The 19,023-nt window shown below is 46.3% G+C and overlaps 2 protein-coding genes across 2 annotated transcripts; both read right to left on the bottom strand.

Moving 5' to 3' along the window:
- Positions 1-389: 389 nt before the first annotated feature.
- On the bottom strand, positions 390-2,416 carry LOC137900315 (potassium channel subfamily K member 4). The gene is made up of 6 exons (XM_068744378.1): positions 2,228-2,416; positions 1,893-2,007; positions 1,619-1,779; positions 1,333-1,519; positions 1,078-1,217; positions 390-995 (listed from the first exon to the last, which is right to left on the bottom strand). Exons 1-6 carry the CDS (start codon positions 2,414-2,416, stop codon positions 390-392), a joined length of 1,398 nt encoding a protein of 465 aa, XP_068600479.1.
- A 6,273-nt stretch (positions 2,417-8,689) lies between these two features.
- adssl (adenylosuccinate synthase, like) lies at positions 8,690-14,037 on the bottom strand. The gene is made up of 13 exons (XM_068744196.1): positions 13,797-14,037; positions 13,408-13,510; positions 12,703-12,771; positions 12,556-12,606; positions 12,400-12,466; positions 12,203-12,310; positions 11,696-11,777; positions 10,804-10,930; positions 10,579-10,733; positions 10,376-10,500; positions 10,184-10,281; positions 9,441-9,590; positions 8,690-9,363 (listed from the first exon to the last, which is right to left on the bottom strand). Exons 1-13 carry the CDS (start codon positions 14,034-14,036, stop codon positions 9,311-9,313), a joined length of 1,428 nt encoding a protein of 475 aa, XP_068600297.1. The 5' UTR covers position 14,037; the 3' UTR covers positions 8,690-9,310.
- Positions 14,038-19,023: the final 4,986 nt, after the last annotated feature.

Here is a 19,023-nt window from a genome sequence, read left to right as displayed (position 1 = left end):
TTCAGCCATCAAAATGCAAATATTATTGTTGTAGAAGGTATTTAAAAAAGGTTTTCCTCGACGACAAAATGTCCAAGAAGGTTGTTCGGGATACGTTTAGCTGTTGGCAGGATTCAAGAATAACAGGCTCTGACTAATATCATCATCATCATCAGCATCATGCTGCTGTGGCAAATGTGGTTGCGTTGAAATAGTGGTAGTGCTTTTCTTTCTTTACCCTGTAGAGGGCAGTATCTCCTCAGAAAAGTGGTGGGATCATGAGCAAAAAAAAATCACTTTACTGAGGCAGACAGACCCCCCCCCCCCGCATGCAAAGATCCGGCAGTGCATATACATAGCTACCTGGCCACGCCCTCTACGGATTCTTGTGCTAGCAGTGCAGTTTGTCATCAGCTTTGATCCGAAGGTTGCAGCGGCGGATCTGAAGCTGGCTTCGTGTGTCCATTGAGTTTCCCCTTGACGTGACTGGAGCACTCGACTTTAGGGCTCTTCTGTGGAGCAGGTCTTCTTTGGCGTCTTCTCTTTGGGGGGCGCGAGTGTCCAGAGTTGGTTTGAGCCTCGTCCAGCAGGGCGTTCAAATGCAGTTTAGCACTCTGGGTATCTGAGGACTCGTCAATGAAGGCCAGGTTCTCGCCAAAGAAGTCCAGAGGCTGCGACAGGTGAGGGTCTGGAAGGGTCGCCTCTTTTTCAGGCTCGGCGCTTCTTTCTTCGGGCACTCGCTCTGTCTGAGTGGCCGGAGACTCAGTCTCTGATCCGGACCCCGATTCGTAAGAGGAGGAGGAGGAGGAAGAGGAGTAAGATAGAGACTCTGTCTGACTGTCACGCCCCTCTTCTTTCCCCTCGCCGCCACCAGTCGCGGGTACACTGCGGCCGTGGCGGCGCTTCCGTCGACGCCGTTTGAAGCGGTCGTCCATTTTTCCGGCAATGCGAAAATCCACCGACATGTTGTGTATGTTTTGACTCCAGTCAGTGGCGTGGGCCCGGAGTTCCTCCATCTAAGAGACGGCGATGAAAACCCAGAGCTAACGAAAGGTCGTGGCAGGAGGATGAATGCAATCTATAAGAGAAGAAGTCTACCTCAGCTCTCGTCTTCTTGGAAAGAACCCGAAGCCAGTTGCCGATCATCGCCAAGATCGATGCAAAGTAGGCGAGACCCAGCAAGATCCAGAACCACACCAAAGGCTTGTACCAGTGGTCGCTGCCCTCGTTTCCAGAACCTGTGAGGAGGCACAAAGGCAGCAGTCTAGTCTTAGGAAAGGGGGTGGAGGAGGAGGGGGGGGGGGGGGGTCTCACATTTCACATCTCTGTCAAGGTGTAGCAACGACTGTACACCTGCAACATAGTCTCCAAACCCTACTGTTGTCAGGGTGATGACCACGAAATACGCCGATTCCAGAAGAGTCCATTTCTCCACGTCTTGGAAAACCAGGATGGGCACAGCAACGAAGAGCAGGCAGCCCAACAAGATGGACAGGACAGCCGAGATGACTCGCACGAGGGTGGGACTGACTCGCCATTTCTGTCAGCAAAGGCGGAACGACACGGTGGGATGAGACAAACGAAGGGGCGTGTACAGTACACACACGGTCTATTGGATGCTCGGCGTCCGGGCTCTGACCAGGAAGAGGGTCTCTATCTTGGCTACGGTTTTCCTCAGCCCGGTGCCCAGATGGTCTCCGACTCCAGCGAGGAGGAAGCCAAACATCGGAATGCCCACCAGCGCGTAGAAGATGCAGAACACCTGGCCCCATTCTGTCTTTGGTGAGGTGTTTCCAAAACCTGCAGCGGGTGACAGACAGAGGAGTAGAGGTCAACTAAATATGAACCTGAGGAATGACCGCGGCCCGGTGAAGACGTTTCGTGGTCTTGACGGTCTCTTTCTGGACACGCACCGATTGTTGTGATGATCGTCCCCGAGAAGAAAAAGGCGCTGGCCAAATCCCATCGGCTGACGTAGGTGATGTTGCTGCTCGGATCCACGCCTGCTCCGACGGCCTCCACCACGTCCTGGGATGAAAGCAGGAAGACGGATGGACGGATGGACGGATGGTTTTATCATTCGTTCATTCATTCAGGATGAATCAATGAAAACTATTACAATTCATATTTAAAATAAAGCTTTACATTTGAATGGAATTCGTGTGACTTTAGCATGCTGTAACTGTCACAGAAAGAATTTGGCTAGAGATCCACCCGGTGCCACATTGCCAAAGAGAGTTGCTGTAACCTCGATGAGGTCCTGCAGGTTGTCGGGGCCGACGCATGTGAAGTTCAACAGGAAATCCCGCCGCGTTTCCTGCAGCTGCGTGTGCTTGTTCTCCTCCGCCGGAGCTTCCAGGGCACGAAACACCACGGCTCCGAGCACCAGGTACAGAAGCACCCCCGTCAAGATGCCAAGCAGGGTGGAGCAGCGCATGGCGGCCCCTCCACCGAGTCCAAACAGCGACTGATGTTCGCCGGCTTCAGGTTCGGCGCCGCCGGCGTGCTCGGAATCCCAGTTGCTGCAGCTGAAACATTTAGCGACCACAAAAAAAACGTAGCGTAAGGATTTCATCGTGACCACATCCCCAGCCGCACTTTAAACTGGACTCGGGTCGGGTCTCACCGCACTGCTGACACGGCAGATGCTACGTCCCCCCCCAATCAAATGGCTGTTATCCGGAGGGTTATGGGAAATGAAGGCGTTTGTGTCACGCATGAATTTACCATGATGGTTTTTACCTGCTGATCCGTCTCAGCTCCCCACGCCGTCGTCTTTTCCAGTCCTTCCTCTGCCCGGGCCTGAGGATGGAGTCCCTGGATCCGTAAGCGATGGGGAGCCTGTCCACCACACACTCTACGGGAGGGGACACTGGACAGAACCAGAGATGCATGTTTTCATGTGAAATTCAACAGCAATGTCAAGTCTTGTCAAAGCGTGCCACAGTTATTTTCTACGCACTTGTGTTTCCGGAGCATCATAATTATTCCAGATCGCGTTACTCTGGATATTCCTTGAATTAAAGTTATATTAACTTCAGAAGCTGTAGACCCGCCTGTTTTTTTTTTAAGCTTGACCTTTTTTTAAACATAAATTCTGCTATAGTGTGAAGTATTTTCATATTTTTTATGACATACAAATAAATATTAAACCTCTCTGCTGACAGAGACCATAAATTCTAATCCTCAGTGTCCAACACACGGACAAAGGACGGTGATGAGCATCGTGGATGGAAAGGAGCTGCGTGGACTCCTGCTGACTCTCTACTTAAAACAAATATTTTTTAATGCCTAATTATTTTTTACTAAAGGTTTTTACGGTTGTTATTTTTTGTGTATTATTATTATTTCACTCAAACCAACTCATCAGGTTGTTCAGCATCAGTAATGGTGACCAGCAGTAGATCAATAATATCTCATATCTGTATCTCTTTATCGCAGCAGTCGATCAATAATATCTCATATCTGTATCTAGTTATCGCAGCAGTAGATCAATAATATCTCATATCTGTATCTCTTTATCGCAGCAGTCGATCAATAATATCTCATATCTGTATCTAGTTATCGCAGCAGTCGATCAATAATATCTCATATCTGTATCTAGTTATCGCAGCAGTAGATCAATAATATCTCATATCTGTATCTCTTTATCGCAGCAGTAGATCAATAATATCTCATATCTGTATCTCTTTATCGCAGCAGTCGATCAATAATATCTCATATCTGTATCTCTTTATCGCAGCAGTAGATCAATAATATCTCATATCTGTATCTAGTTATCGCAGCAGTAGATCAATAATATCTCATATCTGTATCTAGTTATCGCAGCAGTAGATCAATAATATCTCATATCTGTATCTCTTTATCGCAGCAGTCGATCAATAATATCTCATATCTGTATCTCTTTATCGCAGCAGTCGATCAATAATATCTCATATCTGTATCTCTTTATCGCAGCAGTCGATCAATAATATCTCATATCTGTATCTCTTTATCGCAGCAGTCGATGTGCCATATTTGCAATCTGAATTGGGAAGTGGGAGAAAAAAAGTCTGGATTGAACATCTCGAGTGAAAGAATCTCCAAATACACCAGGAATGAACTCAGAGAAGGTTTTAGAGAAGAGGGGAGGTTTATATTTTATTTTATTTTCACAAAGTCACTGGACTGTGGGCCAAAATGAAAGAAAGAAAATCCAAGTCATTGACTCCAGCTTTTTAATCAGGAGATCTGCTGGGCTTCATCCAAAACTACAGCAGCGGTTACATCGGCCGGGAGGACCCAAATCAGCAACTCACTTACGCCATTGATCGTTTTAAGCCATTGAATCTCTGCGTTTGCAAAATAGCTTTGGGAAAAAAGGGGGGCAAATAAAACATGATATGAATGAAGGACTTAAAAGACAAAAGTCATCCATTGAAAATGATTCTAGTCGCATCATCTGGACTAAGTTAAGTTAAGTTAAAAAGACAATGTGGCTGCAGCTGCTTCTGCAACACGTCAACAAACAACCAGCAATGCATTATCAAAGGACAGCATGCAACATGCAGTTTATCTCCTCTGAGCGTCACACAGAACACAAGACAGGCCGTAAAAAAGAAAATACAAGCCGACAGCGCTGCTGCAGCCGAGTCACAGGGATCCTCTTTTATTGCTGCTCGGAGGGTCGCCGGCATTTATCACGCTGACCGTCACGCCGTGAGCCTACCTCAAAACGAAGGGTCAGGAGGGTCCACAGTGGAGCGTTTCCCGAGTCGAGGCAGAAGCATGCAGGGAAGTATGTGTGTGTGTGTGTGTGTGTGTGTGTGTGTGTGAGCGTGTCTGACTGTGAGTGAGGAGGTGGAGGCTGATCGCTGATGGCAGAAGAGAGAAACTCAAACTGACCTCACAGAGAGGGAGAGTAGCTGAGATGATGATGATGACGATGATGACGATGATTTTTGCAGTTTCTTCAGACACCAGTTTCATTCCATAGTTTTCTCCGGTGATTTATTACTCTTAATAATCAGCAGTATTGGTTTCAGTCTTGTCTGCGTGTTGTCAGTCGGATCAATACTGGAGATTCATGGAAGTGTGATTGGGTTTTTCACCGCATCCCATCTTCCATTAAGCCGCTCCACAGAATTGCTGTGTGTGTGTCTGTCATCCATATAAAATGATTCTAGTTGCATAATCTGGTTAAATAGAAAATGTGACTTCACAGCGAGGGAGATTTAACTTTAAATCTGAGCCCATGGATTTTTTAGGTTTCGAGTTCACGGTGAACTTTGACCTCTGACCACCAAGTGGATGCTTGTGCCGAATTGAAAACCTTTCTTGTCCGCGGGGAACGGACGGAAGGTTGTTCTGAACTTTGACTCAAAAACGAGGATAACATCCATCCATCCTTCTCCGTATTGGTTTTCCGCTTGGCGGGTCACGGGGGTCGCTGGAGCCTATCCCTGCTTGCTGTTGGGCGAGAGGCGGGGTACACCTCGGACGTGTCGCCAACACATTGCGGGGACCACACAGAGACAGACAACCGCTCTGACACACACACACACACACACTACGGACAATTTGGAGAAATCAATGAACCTAAATTGCATGTTTTTGGATAAAATCGGGAACTTCTCCCGATGCCGCTCATCTATCACTCTCAGCACAGATCAATAGACATTAGTCTGCTGATCACATCCTAAAGGAACACCCCAAACCGAGATGCTCTGACTCACTGATGCTCTCACCGTACTCAAACATGAACGTAACTCTTGACTAAACATCCTAAACTGTTTTTGTTGTCTCCAGATTAATCGATAATCGGATTAACAATCTAGACGTTCTCTTCAGTCAAGTTCATCTTAAATGACTCGTTATTTCTTGCAGACGCCGGGACGGCTTCGGCCTGATATTCTGCCCTGCCGCTCGGCCCTGGGAGCGACCGCGGTTCGATTTGTACATCATCATCTTCCTCACCAGCACATTTTTGATGGTGAAGCTGCGGGGACTGTAAAAGCCCCCGCCACCACATCTTTTTACTAAATTGTGCCACGGTGAGGAAGACGAGAAAGTGCCCTGAAGGATTCTGCACTGTGTGCACTTTCTGACCGTGGGGAGGGATGGTGGTGTCAGTGGACAGCTACTGGTTGGACGATGACGAGCGATGAAGGTGTGTGTGTGTGTGCAGGCCGGGTCTGCTGCATCACTGCAACTGTCTGTTAAGTTAGTGCAGGCTTAAATTTACATCAGGGGCTCCATGTCCAAACTCCACATGTGGGGGGGGCGTTGCTATTAGAAGAAGCTGTTTACACTGTGCCTTATATGCTAGATGTGAGGAGCATCTTTTCTCTATTCAGTCATCTAATTCAATCAAAAGTATTTTTTTCTATTACTATTATTTCACAGATTTAAATTTTTCTCATTGTTCTGTTTATTTGACAGTTTTACAATCGTAGCAGTTTGAGAAGTGAAGCCAAGACATCACCAGCAATACATAACTCTATTGATCATCTATCACGCCTGATTTTAACACGTCGCTGAATGAGATGAGCAAGCAAAAAAAAAAAAAAATTCACTACAGGAAGCAAAAGGGGTCAAATTTCAAAAAGTGTTTGGATCGCAATGAAGACAATTTAAAAAAAGAAAAGAAAAATGTGATCTTGATTTATACAACTATCCAACAGATTTGTATGTTTTCTCATTTGATAGTCTGTTCTGTACATTATAACGACCAAACCATGAATTTGATTTTTGAAAAAGCCTTGATTGAATTAAAGGGAGCTGCAAGCTAATGAGTGTCATTCTAGCTGCCCGGGAACACCCAATCCCATAATGTTGAAGAAAGTGGATGAATAATCCGGGATCGTTCCTTTGCATTCTGAGCTGCATCGAAAAATTAATGGCTTCAGTTCTGGCCCCCTGAATTTCATGGAAATGCATTTAGTTGTTTTTGTGTAATCTTGGGTGACAAGATAATTTTATTAGGGAGTTAAAAAAAAAAGAAAAATACAGATCAATTTACATTAAGTGACTTGTGAACAGTGTGAGGTTCAGTGTGTTAAATAGACTTCTGAGCATAAGCGTTAGCTCATCAGTAATAAGGCTTGTAAATGTGTCTGGATGCATTGAGCAACGGCGGCAGGCTTCTTCTCCATCCTGTGAAACGCTTCACACTTGACCCTGTAGCTGTGCACCAGAATCAGATCTATTTAATGCACTTACCAAATATACTGCTAAATACATTTACCTCCCCCGATTCAATCTGAGAGCTGCTGCCTCCAAGCTCTTAAGAAAACCCGAGCCTCGGTCCAGCAGCAGAGAAAAAGGTGTTGCATCGCTCTGGCACAAGTGGGCATGGATCTGCTAATAAGTCACCAGGGTTCACCAGGGGTCACCAGGGTACACCAGGTAACTCCGTGTAACATGCACAGAGGCATCGTGCAGTAAAAGACATCAGCAAATGTATGACTCCTTACTTCTCGCAGGTTTCGATGGCTTCACTTCCAGTTGTCCTTTACATTCCACTTGAGGATTGGTTAAGATGAATTAAATACATCCAACCATTGGAGGAAAAAGAGGAGGATTTTGGAAGACGACATGAAGAGGAATGAACGACTAACCAGAGTCTAGACCAGAATAAAAAACCCAGAATGTGATTGACCTGATCATAAATGTACTCACAATTAGGACGGTAGTGGGAGGAGGAGGGGGGGGGGGGCTGAGGCTGAGCTGCTATTATGAGCACTTTATTTTCAATTAAGGCTTCACGCATGTACTGGAAGATCCACTTTCAGGCCTTTTTTGATGATGCAGGGACTTCTTGGACTGGAAATTGATTGTTTAGAGCAAACGTCTGCAACTTTCATTTGGTGTCAGATTGAATACTAACCTACAGCAGATTTGTTTTATACTAAAAGACAGAAAAACAAAAATACTTTGCCAATAATATTGAGTTACAAAAAAAACAGCTAAATAATCCGTGTAATTGTGATTTGTGGATTTGACGTAATGGATCTTTAATTTTCATCTCTGTCCATTTGCTTATTGATTGTTTCCTTTGCAGAACTGATTGATCAGATGGATTTCCATTGGCCCAGCTCATCATTGTGAATGAGAATTTATTTTACCTGGTAAAATAAACAAAAAATAAATAGGATAGCAGCCAGGAAATCAATTATATTTATGTTAGGCAGAACGCTGCTTTAACAATGTCCCTTAATTACACAGGAAATAATTCATGTCAGGTTTTAAAATCAAATGAATCCCTTAAAATAAGAAGTTTGAAGGCCTTCCCAGCTTTTTGAAGACAGTAAAATATGTGAGATGCGCTGTTACACCTTCGATCGATCGACCAAGGAATCCACTTTACGCATTAATCCAATCCCTCCCGCTCCTGAGAAGCTTTTAAATCGTCAGAGGAAGAGCGAGAGAAACAAGATGAGCGACGTGTGAAGTGCAAATATCTACTACCGGTACACGCATCCGTTTCTAAAGCAATCAGAGCTGAACGTAGTTCAGGCACAGAGCAAATCGTTATTAACCAGTCTGCTGATTCTAAAGTTATAACTCTGTTATAAATGTTTACTGGCTGAGCTTACGGCAGAGGAACGTAGTGCTCGTGTGCATACTTGTATGTACTACGATGTACTACGAGTACTTCAAGCAGAAAGCAATGGCAGGTTAATTTCCAAACCCTCCTCTGTAAAACAAATGCATCAGGATGAAATGTAGTGGAAATAGATTTTAATACACACACCATGAAGACGAGCCGAAAACCAGCCACCAGAATACCACAGTTAAATGGAAAAACTAAACAATAAGTAGAAAGTCTAAATATCACAAGGCAAAAACTTTTTGATTTATTTTGGAGGCCATCGTGAATTAAACGTAAACAACCGTTGGTAGAAATAAAACAATAGCAGGAAGTGATAGGAAGAGACGGCCCCCTTTTTACTGAGAACAGCAATCTGAGCAGGAATACACACATAAAACCCAACACCTCGATTTCACTCGCCGAGACGCTCCCTCCATGTCTCTCATCCGTTTCTACATTTTATTTTGAAAATTCCGGAAGGAAGCCGGCATCTAACTTCCTGCCTGGCTTTGTCTCGCTCCAACTGGGCAGACAAATAAAACGCCTCGCACATTTTAAGCTGCCGTCGATGTCGCTTATGACACGTGTTGAGAGCAATGACATCACAGCTGGAATGTGATGCGTTTTTACACCGTCGGATAAAAGACGCACAAAAACATCGTGAATGTAAAAAGCCACGCAGCAACGGAGCGTTTCATAAACCCTCTGGGGCAATGCCATCGAAATCTGAGCTTCGCATCCGAACGGCGGTCGGAGGGATCAAAACAGCTTGATGATGCTCTCCCTCGACTTCCCGACGCCGACCCACTTCACTGAAATGAGAAGAACCAGACGAAATGAGCAGCGGTCCGTCTTCGGCCCGACTCCCCTTCATGTTCTCGGCACAAACCTGGAACCTGCAGGAAGTCCTCAATGAAGCGAACGTAACCCTGAGCCCGCGGCGGCAGCTCCTCGAAGCTCCGGGCCGCTTCGGTGCTGCAGCGCCAGCCGGGCAGCGTCTCGTAGTCCACCGACACCCGGGTCAAGACGTCCATGTTTGCTACGGCAGAGCGAGGGACGGAGACGGTTTCTGGCTCAGAAATGTACGTTGAAATTGAGGAAAGACAGCCGCTAATCCAACATTTAGCACATTAGCCGAGAAAAAAAAAAAAAGGAGATAAAGACAGGAGTGAAATGGACTCGCATTTCCTGCTAGTAAAAGCTGACGGATGCAAACATTACCGAGCATAAAAGCAAGAAGCTCTGACAGAAAGGCCCCGAAAGGACAATCTGTTTACGGACAAGCGCCTCTCAACGCAGACGTGAATCATCGATCGCGTCCAGACGCAGAACGTTCGCGCTAACGCATCCATTTATGTCCTTTATGCTAATACGAATGTGTCGGCGGCTGTTTAGGCTGCAGCTCAGACACTTGGAGCGTCGTCGAGACGCGGTTCTGAGATTCTGGGACATTATAACGCGAAACATAATCGATAGATAATAAACACAATCATTAAAGCGGCCCTCTACTTCATTTGATGTCATTAAGCTAATGCTTGTTGCTGCCTGTTTAAAATGCTGGACGTTCTTTCTGGCTGGGCCACAGGCCGCCCGGTTACATCGGCGAGGTCGCTCCGCGTCTGAAAGACCTACCGGGGAAACTCGGAAGAGGTTCATCATCGACTTTATAGGCCACGCCCACCTTAATCTCCGGCAGCGTGTCCAAAATGTCAAGCTTCGTCAGGGCAATCCTGCAAAAAAAAAAAAAACACAAATCGCTCTGCTCAGCTAGCGACGACGGCGTGCGCACGGCCGAGCTCTGAGACGCTGCGCCGGTTCCCTTACGCGGAGAAGCCATTGACCATGTGGGCGTATCTGACCAAAATCAGATCCAGCCAGCCGCAACGCCGCCGCCGGCCCGTTGTCACGCCGAACTCTCTGCCTCGGGACTGCAACAGCTCGCCGGTCTCCTAAAAGCACAACGCGAGGAGCGCCTTTAAACGGGCCCGACGAAGCGTCCGAAGAGTTCACACAACTCATTTACTCACGTTATCTTGCTCGGTCGGGAACGCCCCCACGCCCACCCGGGTGGTGTACGCTTTGACAACGCCGTACACCCTGCCGACGTGTGACGGAGGCACGCCGAGGCCGGTGCACACCCCGCCCACGGTGCAGTTGGAAGACGTCACGAAAGGATACGTCCCTGAGTGGACGGATATCCGTTAAAGACGGATCGCGTTCTCAAAATGGTCGACAAACTCGTCCGCGCTCACCGAAGTCGATGTCCAGCAGAGCGGCGTTGGCTCCCTCCACCAGGATTTTCTTACTGGGTCCAGTAAGAGCTTTGTGCATGAAGTACACCCCGTCGGTCACCAGGGGGCGCAGTCTCTCTGCAGCCGCCTGAAAGACAGCCCCACCAACAAGTTAGACTGGAGCGACTAACAGCTGACTATTAAATAGATTTAAATAAATTACATCAAGTTAAAAATATGTATTATATTAATCAACCCACGTGGATAATTTGACGCCATATGCAAACTATCTTTAACGGGTATAAAGTATTTATAGACTTCAAATTAATTAGAAAAATAAGTCCAAAGCTTTTCAGTTCAGAGTCAATTATTAATAACAATACATAATAAAAAATGACGTAGAGACTAAAGAAATAAAGTTATTGTAATGAAAAATTGTAAGATGAATTTTTTTTAAACTTGGAAAAATAGGAGATATGATACTGCACTACAGAAATAAATACCTAAAGAAGTATATAAAGCAGTATAAGGTACTTGACCATGAAATGATCAACTATTGGTTCGTCATAAAACCGGTTCATTTAAAAATACATCCCGGTCCTCTGTGAAGCGGTTCCAGCCGGCTGGACAGTAAGGGGTTAAACGCAGCATTGGATTATGAGTCCCGGTAAATCACGATACGGCGACACGGAGTTGGCAGGAACAGAAACCACCAACCCTGAAACCGAGACCGCCGGGAGAACTCCAGCCGTCTCCGATTTTACTATTCGCACCTGTTGCTGCCGACGCGCGAGAATGTCTTCAAATTCAAAAAGGTCCTGTTGTCACAATACCGTCGCCAAGCAACCGAGACAAAAATACCGTCTTATGCGACCGCCAGTATTTCCTGGCACATGGCGGTCCCGCCCCTCACCTTCAGCTGCTCCAGTTCGCCGTCGACGTCGATGTCGAGGTTCGGATACATCGTCAGGAAGTGTTCTGCCAACATGCGGAACCTGCGAGGACGAGATTGTTTGCGTGAAACGCTTCTGTGCACGAATAAACCTCCACAATTTAACCTCGCGCAGGAGAGACGGGCTCTTTAGAGCAAGGTGCCAACAGATATCGCATTCAGGTGCTGCCACCTGGTGGCAGGTGAAGGTAAAACAGTAGTTTTACCTGATATTAAACCAACGATAGTGATATGCGCGCGTGCCACAACGCAATAGGCGATCCTACAAGTGTGCAAATGTTATGAAATGTATCCCTGAATTTTATTGATCACATTTAGACGCTGGACTATTACATAACTGAAGATGAATGAGCCGTCAATAAATTCTCCTTATGAAAACATTCACCATCCTCAACGCGGTTCAAGGTTCTTTTCCACGCTATCATTTTAGATCGCCACATAACAACTAATAAAATAATATAAACTCACTTGTCTTCAAAAACCTTGATATCCGAGACCAGATCACAAATCCGCAGACCATTACGAGCAGCCTTGGAGGAGTAGGCGGGACCGATACCCTTCTTAGTGGTCCCCAAACTAAAGAGCAAATAAATAAAATACTATATTAATCCTCTTAATAATCTTTTTTGCCAGAAGAAGAGTTGGACCAATTAGAGTGGACTTACTTTTTCCCTTCTTGTTGCTGCCGTTGCTGCTCCTGAATGCCGTCAACGGCTTGATGGAAGTTAAACACTGGAGGCAGAAAGAACGGACCGTCCGTAAAAAAAAAAAAAAAAGCTTCTTCTAACTCAACAATGCGATTTGCTAAATGTTCGACTCACCAATGTGGGCGCGATCGGAAATCTTTAATCGCTCCTCCCATCCTTGCAATCCTGCGTGTGGGACGGCAAATCACGTGTTAGCGTAAACTAGCACAACCAGCTAATTCACAGCAAAACAAATGACCGAAACATCGGTGTCCACTTCACCGTTGCCTTTCTGCAGGTTCTTCTCTGCCTCGTCGAAGAGGCCCGGGATGTGAACCACCACCCCGTTACCTGAACGGAAAATAACACAACCGTTATTTCCTCCCCGGGGGGGTTCATTTCAACAACACAGGTTGTTTTACTACTCTACGAGACAGTGGTGAGGTCAGCCATGATGGACGGCTTAGAGACAGTGGCTCTGAGGAAAAGACAGGAGGCGGAGCTAGAAGTGGAGGAGACGGAGATGCTGAGGTTCTCCTTGGGAGTGACCAGGTCGGGTTAGAAATGCGACAATAAGAGGGACGGTGAAGGTTAGAAGTTTCGGAGATGAGGACAGACGTTGATGGTTTGGACATGTCCAGAGGAGAGACGGGGACTGTATCGGTGGGAGGATGCTGAGGATGGAACGGCCAGGGAACAGGGCTAGAAGACGACCCAGGAGAAGAGACATGGACGTATAGTGAGGGAGGACATGAGAGTGGAAGGTGTTGGGGAGGACGTCGCAAAGGACAGGGTGAAGTGGAGAAGGTTGGGTTGCTGTGGCGACCCCTCAGGGGACAAGACAAAAATACAGCAAATTCATGACGGTGGCAATGTTAGCTTTAGCTTACTGTTTAAAGCTATAAAACTCTGCAGGAGTTCCCTGAGCTACGTGTGCTAGCTAAGGCTGTCTGTTGGGGTTTGATAGGGGGGGGGACTTCCGGGTACCGATGAAGGAGACGGCCTTCTTGTTGAGGACTCCGCTGGGCAGCAGGTGGAAGTCGTACTCCACCGAGTCCACGACCACCGTGTGGCCCGCGTTGTTTCCTCCCTGCAAACACAACACGGGCTCAACAAGACGACGCGAGCGACGCGCGAAACGCCCAGCGACGTCACGGAGGGGCTCCTTCCGGTCGGCTTAGCATGCTTAGCATGCTTAGCTTTCATTTAGCATTTCCTACATCCGGGGAAGTCAGACATCAGACGAGGTTGCTGACGTTGAACGATGACGTTAATTGTTTTTACGCTAGCGGATTTTTCTTTTCTTTTTTTTAAATAAAGGCCACCCGCGTGACGTCACTGGTTCGGATTTAGCCGTGTAAGGCGGCGGCACGTACCTGACACCTGCACACAATATCCGCGTCCATTGCGAGCAAGTCCACGACTTTCCCTTTGCCCTCGTCGCCCCACTGAGCGCCGAGCACCACGGTCACTTTGTTGTGGGGCTCCTTCGGGACGCGGAGCTGCGCCTCCGCCTGTGAGGCGCTCTCCCGTGGCCGCTTCACGACCGGTTCTCCGTTCAGGGAGACGGCCTCTCGCCCGTTAACGCTATCCATGGCGGTGGCGTCGGATGCCATGCCCGTTATCCACTTGAACAAACCGGAAAATCGTTTTACCGCGTCTCCCCTGCGTCACAGGAAGTTGCGGTCTGTCGCCTCGACGCTAGATGGCAGTGTGGTTTCCCGTCGTATCATGAGTTCTACTTGCCAAAAAAAATACGTTTATCTCCTGACTATAACTTTTATCGATTTATTATTTTTATGTGGTCGGTGTACAGATTATAAATGATACGCAATCGTTGTGTTTTAATCATGCCGTTCACCAAATTATCACCATTGCTGTTGAGAAGATTATGATTCGGAAAGAAAGAGTAAACGTTTAAAATGATTCACTTTCCTTCATTTCCGTCTTCGTTTTGGAGAGTCAGAGTCAGTCGGCCTCGAATACTCTTTGGCTTTTATATTAAAAATCCACAAACGTTGAATTCCATTTTTTTTTTTACATTATTTCTTTGATTTATTAAAGGTAATTTAAGCAAAGTTTTAATTTAAAATATGATTTTGGCCCCATGAAACTGAGCATCATTGAGGCATGCAACAAAACCCACTTAAAACCCAATTTAAAGACAAACTAGCTGCTGAGAACTCATAATATTTTTGCTTCAATTATTCATCCTCACTGTCACTTAAGAGTCAGATGATTAGGTGTCATTTTTCAAATTGGTGAATTATTCATGAAGCAGAATCTAAGTCTGAAAAGTTCATCATCGCATCATCGATCAACGATGTTTCATGTAAACAACCGTTTTTGTTTGCATGACGTGGAAACAATCAATTTCTCTGTCATCAGATGGTAATTTGACAGTTTATTTATTGATAGACATACATGCTCATTTTTACCAGGAGTAATTATTGAGTAAATATAATGCACCAGTGCGGTTCCATTAGGATAAAGTGAGACCGAGCTGAGACAAATGAATCATTCAGACACAAATAAAATATTAAGTCTTTATTCTTTATTTAAAAAAAAAAAAACACTATAAAATAAATGTGAGTACTGCAATAGTCTCAAAAATCATTGTTGTTTATGTACCAGCTGTAAAACGAATGCTCGTCAACGCCGGTGCCGTTCAGAGGGACGGACGCAGCAGTGGCCTACAGAACTGACAGGCAGACGTCGCAGTCGCTGGCTGTCAATTCATAGGTCATCGCCTTGTGTCCCAGCAGGAACTCTCTCCGCCGGTCGGACTTCCAGCGTCCCAGAAGTGGTACAACGCGCAGTGACAAAGGAGCCTCGGCGCTGGGTGTGGTGGCTCTCTGCAGGTAACAGCACTTCCATTGGAACAGGCACCGCTTCCACATGGAGTTGCTGTTACACCCAGCGAGCACCATGCAGGCTTCGTCACCCAACGACTTCCTGTCAGCCGTTCGACCCCAAGGCTGAGGTCGGCTTCTTCACGAGGTCGCAGCCGCAGACGGGCTAACGGGAGCACGGGAGAACCGAGGTTAACTCAGGCAGCAGCTTCAGAGCGCGAAGTGACTTTGACCCGGCAATTTCCTCCACCCAGTTTTATTGCCTGAAGTAAACGGCATCGTTGCTCACGCTCTTCCAACAGCACGTCCAAAAGGCCAAGGCCTGCACAGATAACGCAGACTTTATGGTAGCTGTCAACATGAGTGCGCTTTTCAATGGGCGACTACATGGGTGTGCCGGACCTATGTACGTGCAGACTCTGCATTTCCTGCTTGCGATGACATTTGACCTCATCGTTTCTAAAACACTGGCTTTTACGGTTTGCACACATTTTTTTTTAATCAGTTTGGACCTCGTATACGTTTTTTTTATTATTATTCTGCAGTACATTGTGTTCGTTTTTCGTCCCATCGTGCTCCGCGTGCAGAATAAATATCCCTGTAGACTAAAGATGCAAAGAGAAACAGAGAAATAAAGCAATTAAACGATTTGCTCTCTCAAACCTTAGCCTGTGCTCGGCGGCTCTTTATTTTTCTGAACTGACCAATCAGACTGCACCCGTTGCTTTCTGCCTCTTTGAAGGGAGAAACAATAAGATAAAAAAGATAATAATAATAATAATAGTAGAATCAGACATTTCATTGTAAAATACCTGCTTATCAAACTATCAACACTTACACATATTTCAAACATGTGTTATTTAAATTCCTCTGTAAATTATCAAATTGATAACAAATCTTCTGACATGGATCCATTTTCAGTTTCATCAAAAAAAAAAAAGCATTTTCTGTTTCATGAAACTTCAATTTTGGTCGGGTATTCTGTGAAAAGCTCACTTTTTCCGCCGCACTCACCTTTCGACGACCCGCTTGGCTTCCACAGGACGAGGCCAAAGGTTTGAAGAGGGGAGGGACGGTGGGAGTGAGGGGGGGTGAGTCGGGCCTGACTGGCAGAGGAGGAGGACAGACCGGAGGTTGATCCTGACGGTCAACGGCTTTGGAACGAGGCGCAGTTTGACGTAAAGGTCAGCAGCGAACCGCGGAGCAATGGCAGCGAGGCAGAGCAGCCGGTTTAAGAGACCAGGAGTTGGTGGAGGGTTAATTATTACACTCGCAGTCAATATTTAACAGGCGCGGCGCCCTGCCCCTCAGTCCAACATCCTGATTCCACACTGACTGACAGAGAGGGGCAGGGCCAGCGGCGAGCACATCTCCTTTGTCCCCTGCAGAGAAATATGTCTTCAAAGCCTCATGCGGGCCTGCAGGGAATCAAACTCACACCCCGACCCCCCCCCCCCCCCCACCAAGATGCACCCATCTGACTTATATCTGTGCTTTGAAATGTTTGAACCCAGAGTGGTTCACCACGTCACATAAAAAATAATTCATTCAGTTCATACTATTTCATTGGTTGAGCGGGTCGTCCCATGTTCGAGAGGTTGGCGGTTCGATTCCCGGGTCCCGGCACGTGTACACTGTCGTTGTGTCCTTGGGCAAGACATTTCACCCTCATTGCCTGTGTGAATGTAGTGAGCGAGTGAATGTCGGTGGTGGCCAGTCTGCCCCAGGGCAGCTGTATCTACCCCAGGGCAGCTGTATATACCCCAGGGTAGCTGTATCTACCACAGGGCAGCTGTATATACCCCAGGGCAGCTGTATCTACCCCAGGGTAGCTGTATCTACCACAGGGCAGCTGTATATACCCCAGGGCAGCTGTATCTACCCCAGGGCGGCTGTATCTACCCCAGGGCAGCTGTATATACCCCAGGGCAGCTGTATCTACCACAGGGCAGCTGTATCTACCCCAGGGTAGCTGTATCTACCACAGGGCAGCTGTATCTGCAGAATGTAAAGCGTCTTTGAGTGTCCAGAAAAGCTCTATATAAGACCGACGCATCATTATTTTAGATTTGATCGCCAACTGTGCGTCAACTTCGCCCAATCTGATCATCGCCTCTATAAATGCAGACCCGTGATGCGCCGAGGTCGCGTCAACCACGCGGGAGTTCGTCTCCCTGCCACACGCGGGACACGCCCCACGTTACTGGAATGGGGAGATATGACTCCTCGGACTATGAAGCAAGAGCGCAGGAGGAAGCAAAAGCTCACAATAAAAGGCTGATTGAACGGTGTGTTTAAGAAGGTGCAGACTGCCCTTTGACTCTTACAGAATATTAATAAGAAACCGATCACGGGGAGCAAAAAGTGCTTTTGAACTCTGTTTTGAGAACATTTAAAGTGATCAATGATGGATTCGATACCCGATATGTAACTCATGAACTTTAGGGCAACTTTTTTATTACAAAGTTCCAGCAGTGAACTTTTGAGGAGCAACATTGACACAATCCGGTTTAAAAGATTTGCAATCTTTTCCGATCAATATCAGATATTTCATCTTATTCCTGCGCGCTCTTGATTTGCGCATCCGAATCCTCTCTTGTCATCAATGTCATACATATATATATATACATCATTATGAAAGAGTCTTCTGTCGCCATGCCGGCATTTACTCATGCGAATCGCTCATGCTTTAGGTGAAATATCCGTATTGTTCTTCCAAGTAAAATCATCTTTTATTCATAAACTTTGGTTATCTTATCTCTGTCAAGGTTTCGGTATACTTGAGTGCAGAGTTCAGTGTTTTTAAGAGAGAGAGAGAGGGAGAGAATGTGCACAGCATGAATTTTTGTCCTTTATACAGCCGTTGCCATCGGTCATAATAGTTTCTGCTGCAATCGAGATAACGACATGAATCTGCTGAGCATGAATTTATCCGCATTAGTGTCACATGGAGTCGTCGAATCTGAGCTGAGCACATTGCATGATGTCAATTAATTTACATGGACACATTTAATCGGATTAAAAACCTGATCGGAATAAAAATGCTTCATGTACACACCCAAATCGGACCCAATCAAACTCAATCCGATCAAGATTCTATTCCGATCAAGAGGGGTGGTTTTATATCGATTGATGATCCGATCAGGGCGCACGAAAACACTTATTCCGATGTTTCGCTTCAAGCCGTCCTCACTGCGCATGTCTGTGACGTCAGCCATGCGCGCCGCTGCTATTCCCGGAAGTTAGTTGAACCGCAGCGAGCGAAAGACAGAACTGGTCAATATCTGAGACAAACACGTTGCCGGAGATATTAAAGGAGGATTTGTTTACAACGGAAGTCGCCATAACTTCTTCTACTATTTCCGGTATATTCGGTAAAAAATTGCATGCATCAAACGCTTAATTATTAATGAGTCCAAACACGGACGGTCTGATTAGCCGTAGCCTCAGGTGACCCAGCCATCCCATTGGCTGGCGACTTGTCTATTCTGCCCTCTATCGGTGCCATGAACGCATCACAACGCTCCTCTGAGGGCAAACGCAGCTTCAGTAATGAAGCAAATGTGTATTTTTAACTGATTTTTAAATCCGTGAATGTTGTTTTCAGTTAAAATGTTATATCTTCTCTAACGTTATTCTGGACCAGATGGAGATGAAATTCAGTGGTGGGATAGAGACAGACAGAATAACAAACAACAAACATTACCTCCGCCTCGGCAGATGTAAGAACATGAAAAATAAAGACTAAAAC

Source organism: Brachionichthys hirsutus, chromosome 10, assembly GCF_040956055.1.
Source record: "Brachionichthys hirsutus isolate HB-005 chromosome 10, CSIRO-AGI_Bhir_v1, whole genome shotgun sequence".
Taxonomy (NCBI): Eukaryota; Metazoa; Chordata; class Actinopteri; order Lophiiformes; family Brachionichthyidae; genus Brachionichthys; species Brachionichthys hirsutus.
Note: the sequence above shows the minus strand (reverse complement) of the source record. Positions and strands in the feature narration are given on the sequence as shown.

Bases quoted from the DNA above. Each gene is read 5' to 3' on its own strand.
- LOC137900315 (XM_068744378.1), bottom strand. From the start codon at position 2,416: ATGCGCTGCTCCACCCTGCTTGGCATCTTGACGGGGGTGCTTCTGTAC. The intron at 2,008-2,227 runs GTTACAGCAACT...CTTTCATCCCAG, and splicing joins ACCTGCAGGACCTCATCGAG to GACGTGGTGGAGGCCGTCGG. The intron at 1,520-1,618 runs GTCAGAGCCCGG...CTTTGCTGACAG, and splicing joins AGATAGAGACCCTCTTCCTG to AAATGGCGAGTCAGTCCCAC.
- adssl (XM_068744196.1), bottom strand. From the start codon at position 14,036: ATGGCATCCGACGCCACCGCCATGGATAGCGTTAACGGGCGAGAGGCC. The intron at 12,607-12,702 runs GTGAAGTGGACA...TCCCACACGCAG, and splicing joins GAACCTGCAGAAAGGCAACG to GATTGCAAGGATGGGAGGAG. The intron at 10,734-10,803 runs GTGAGCGCGGAC...CCGTCCACTCAG, and splicing joins TCTGCTGGACATCGACTTCG to GGACGTATCCTTTCGTGACG.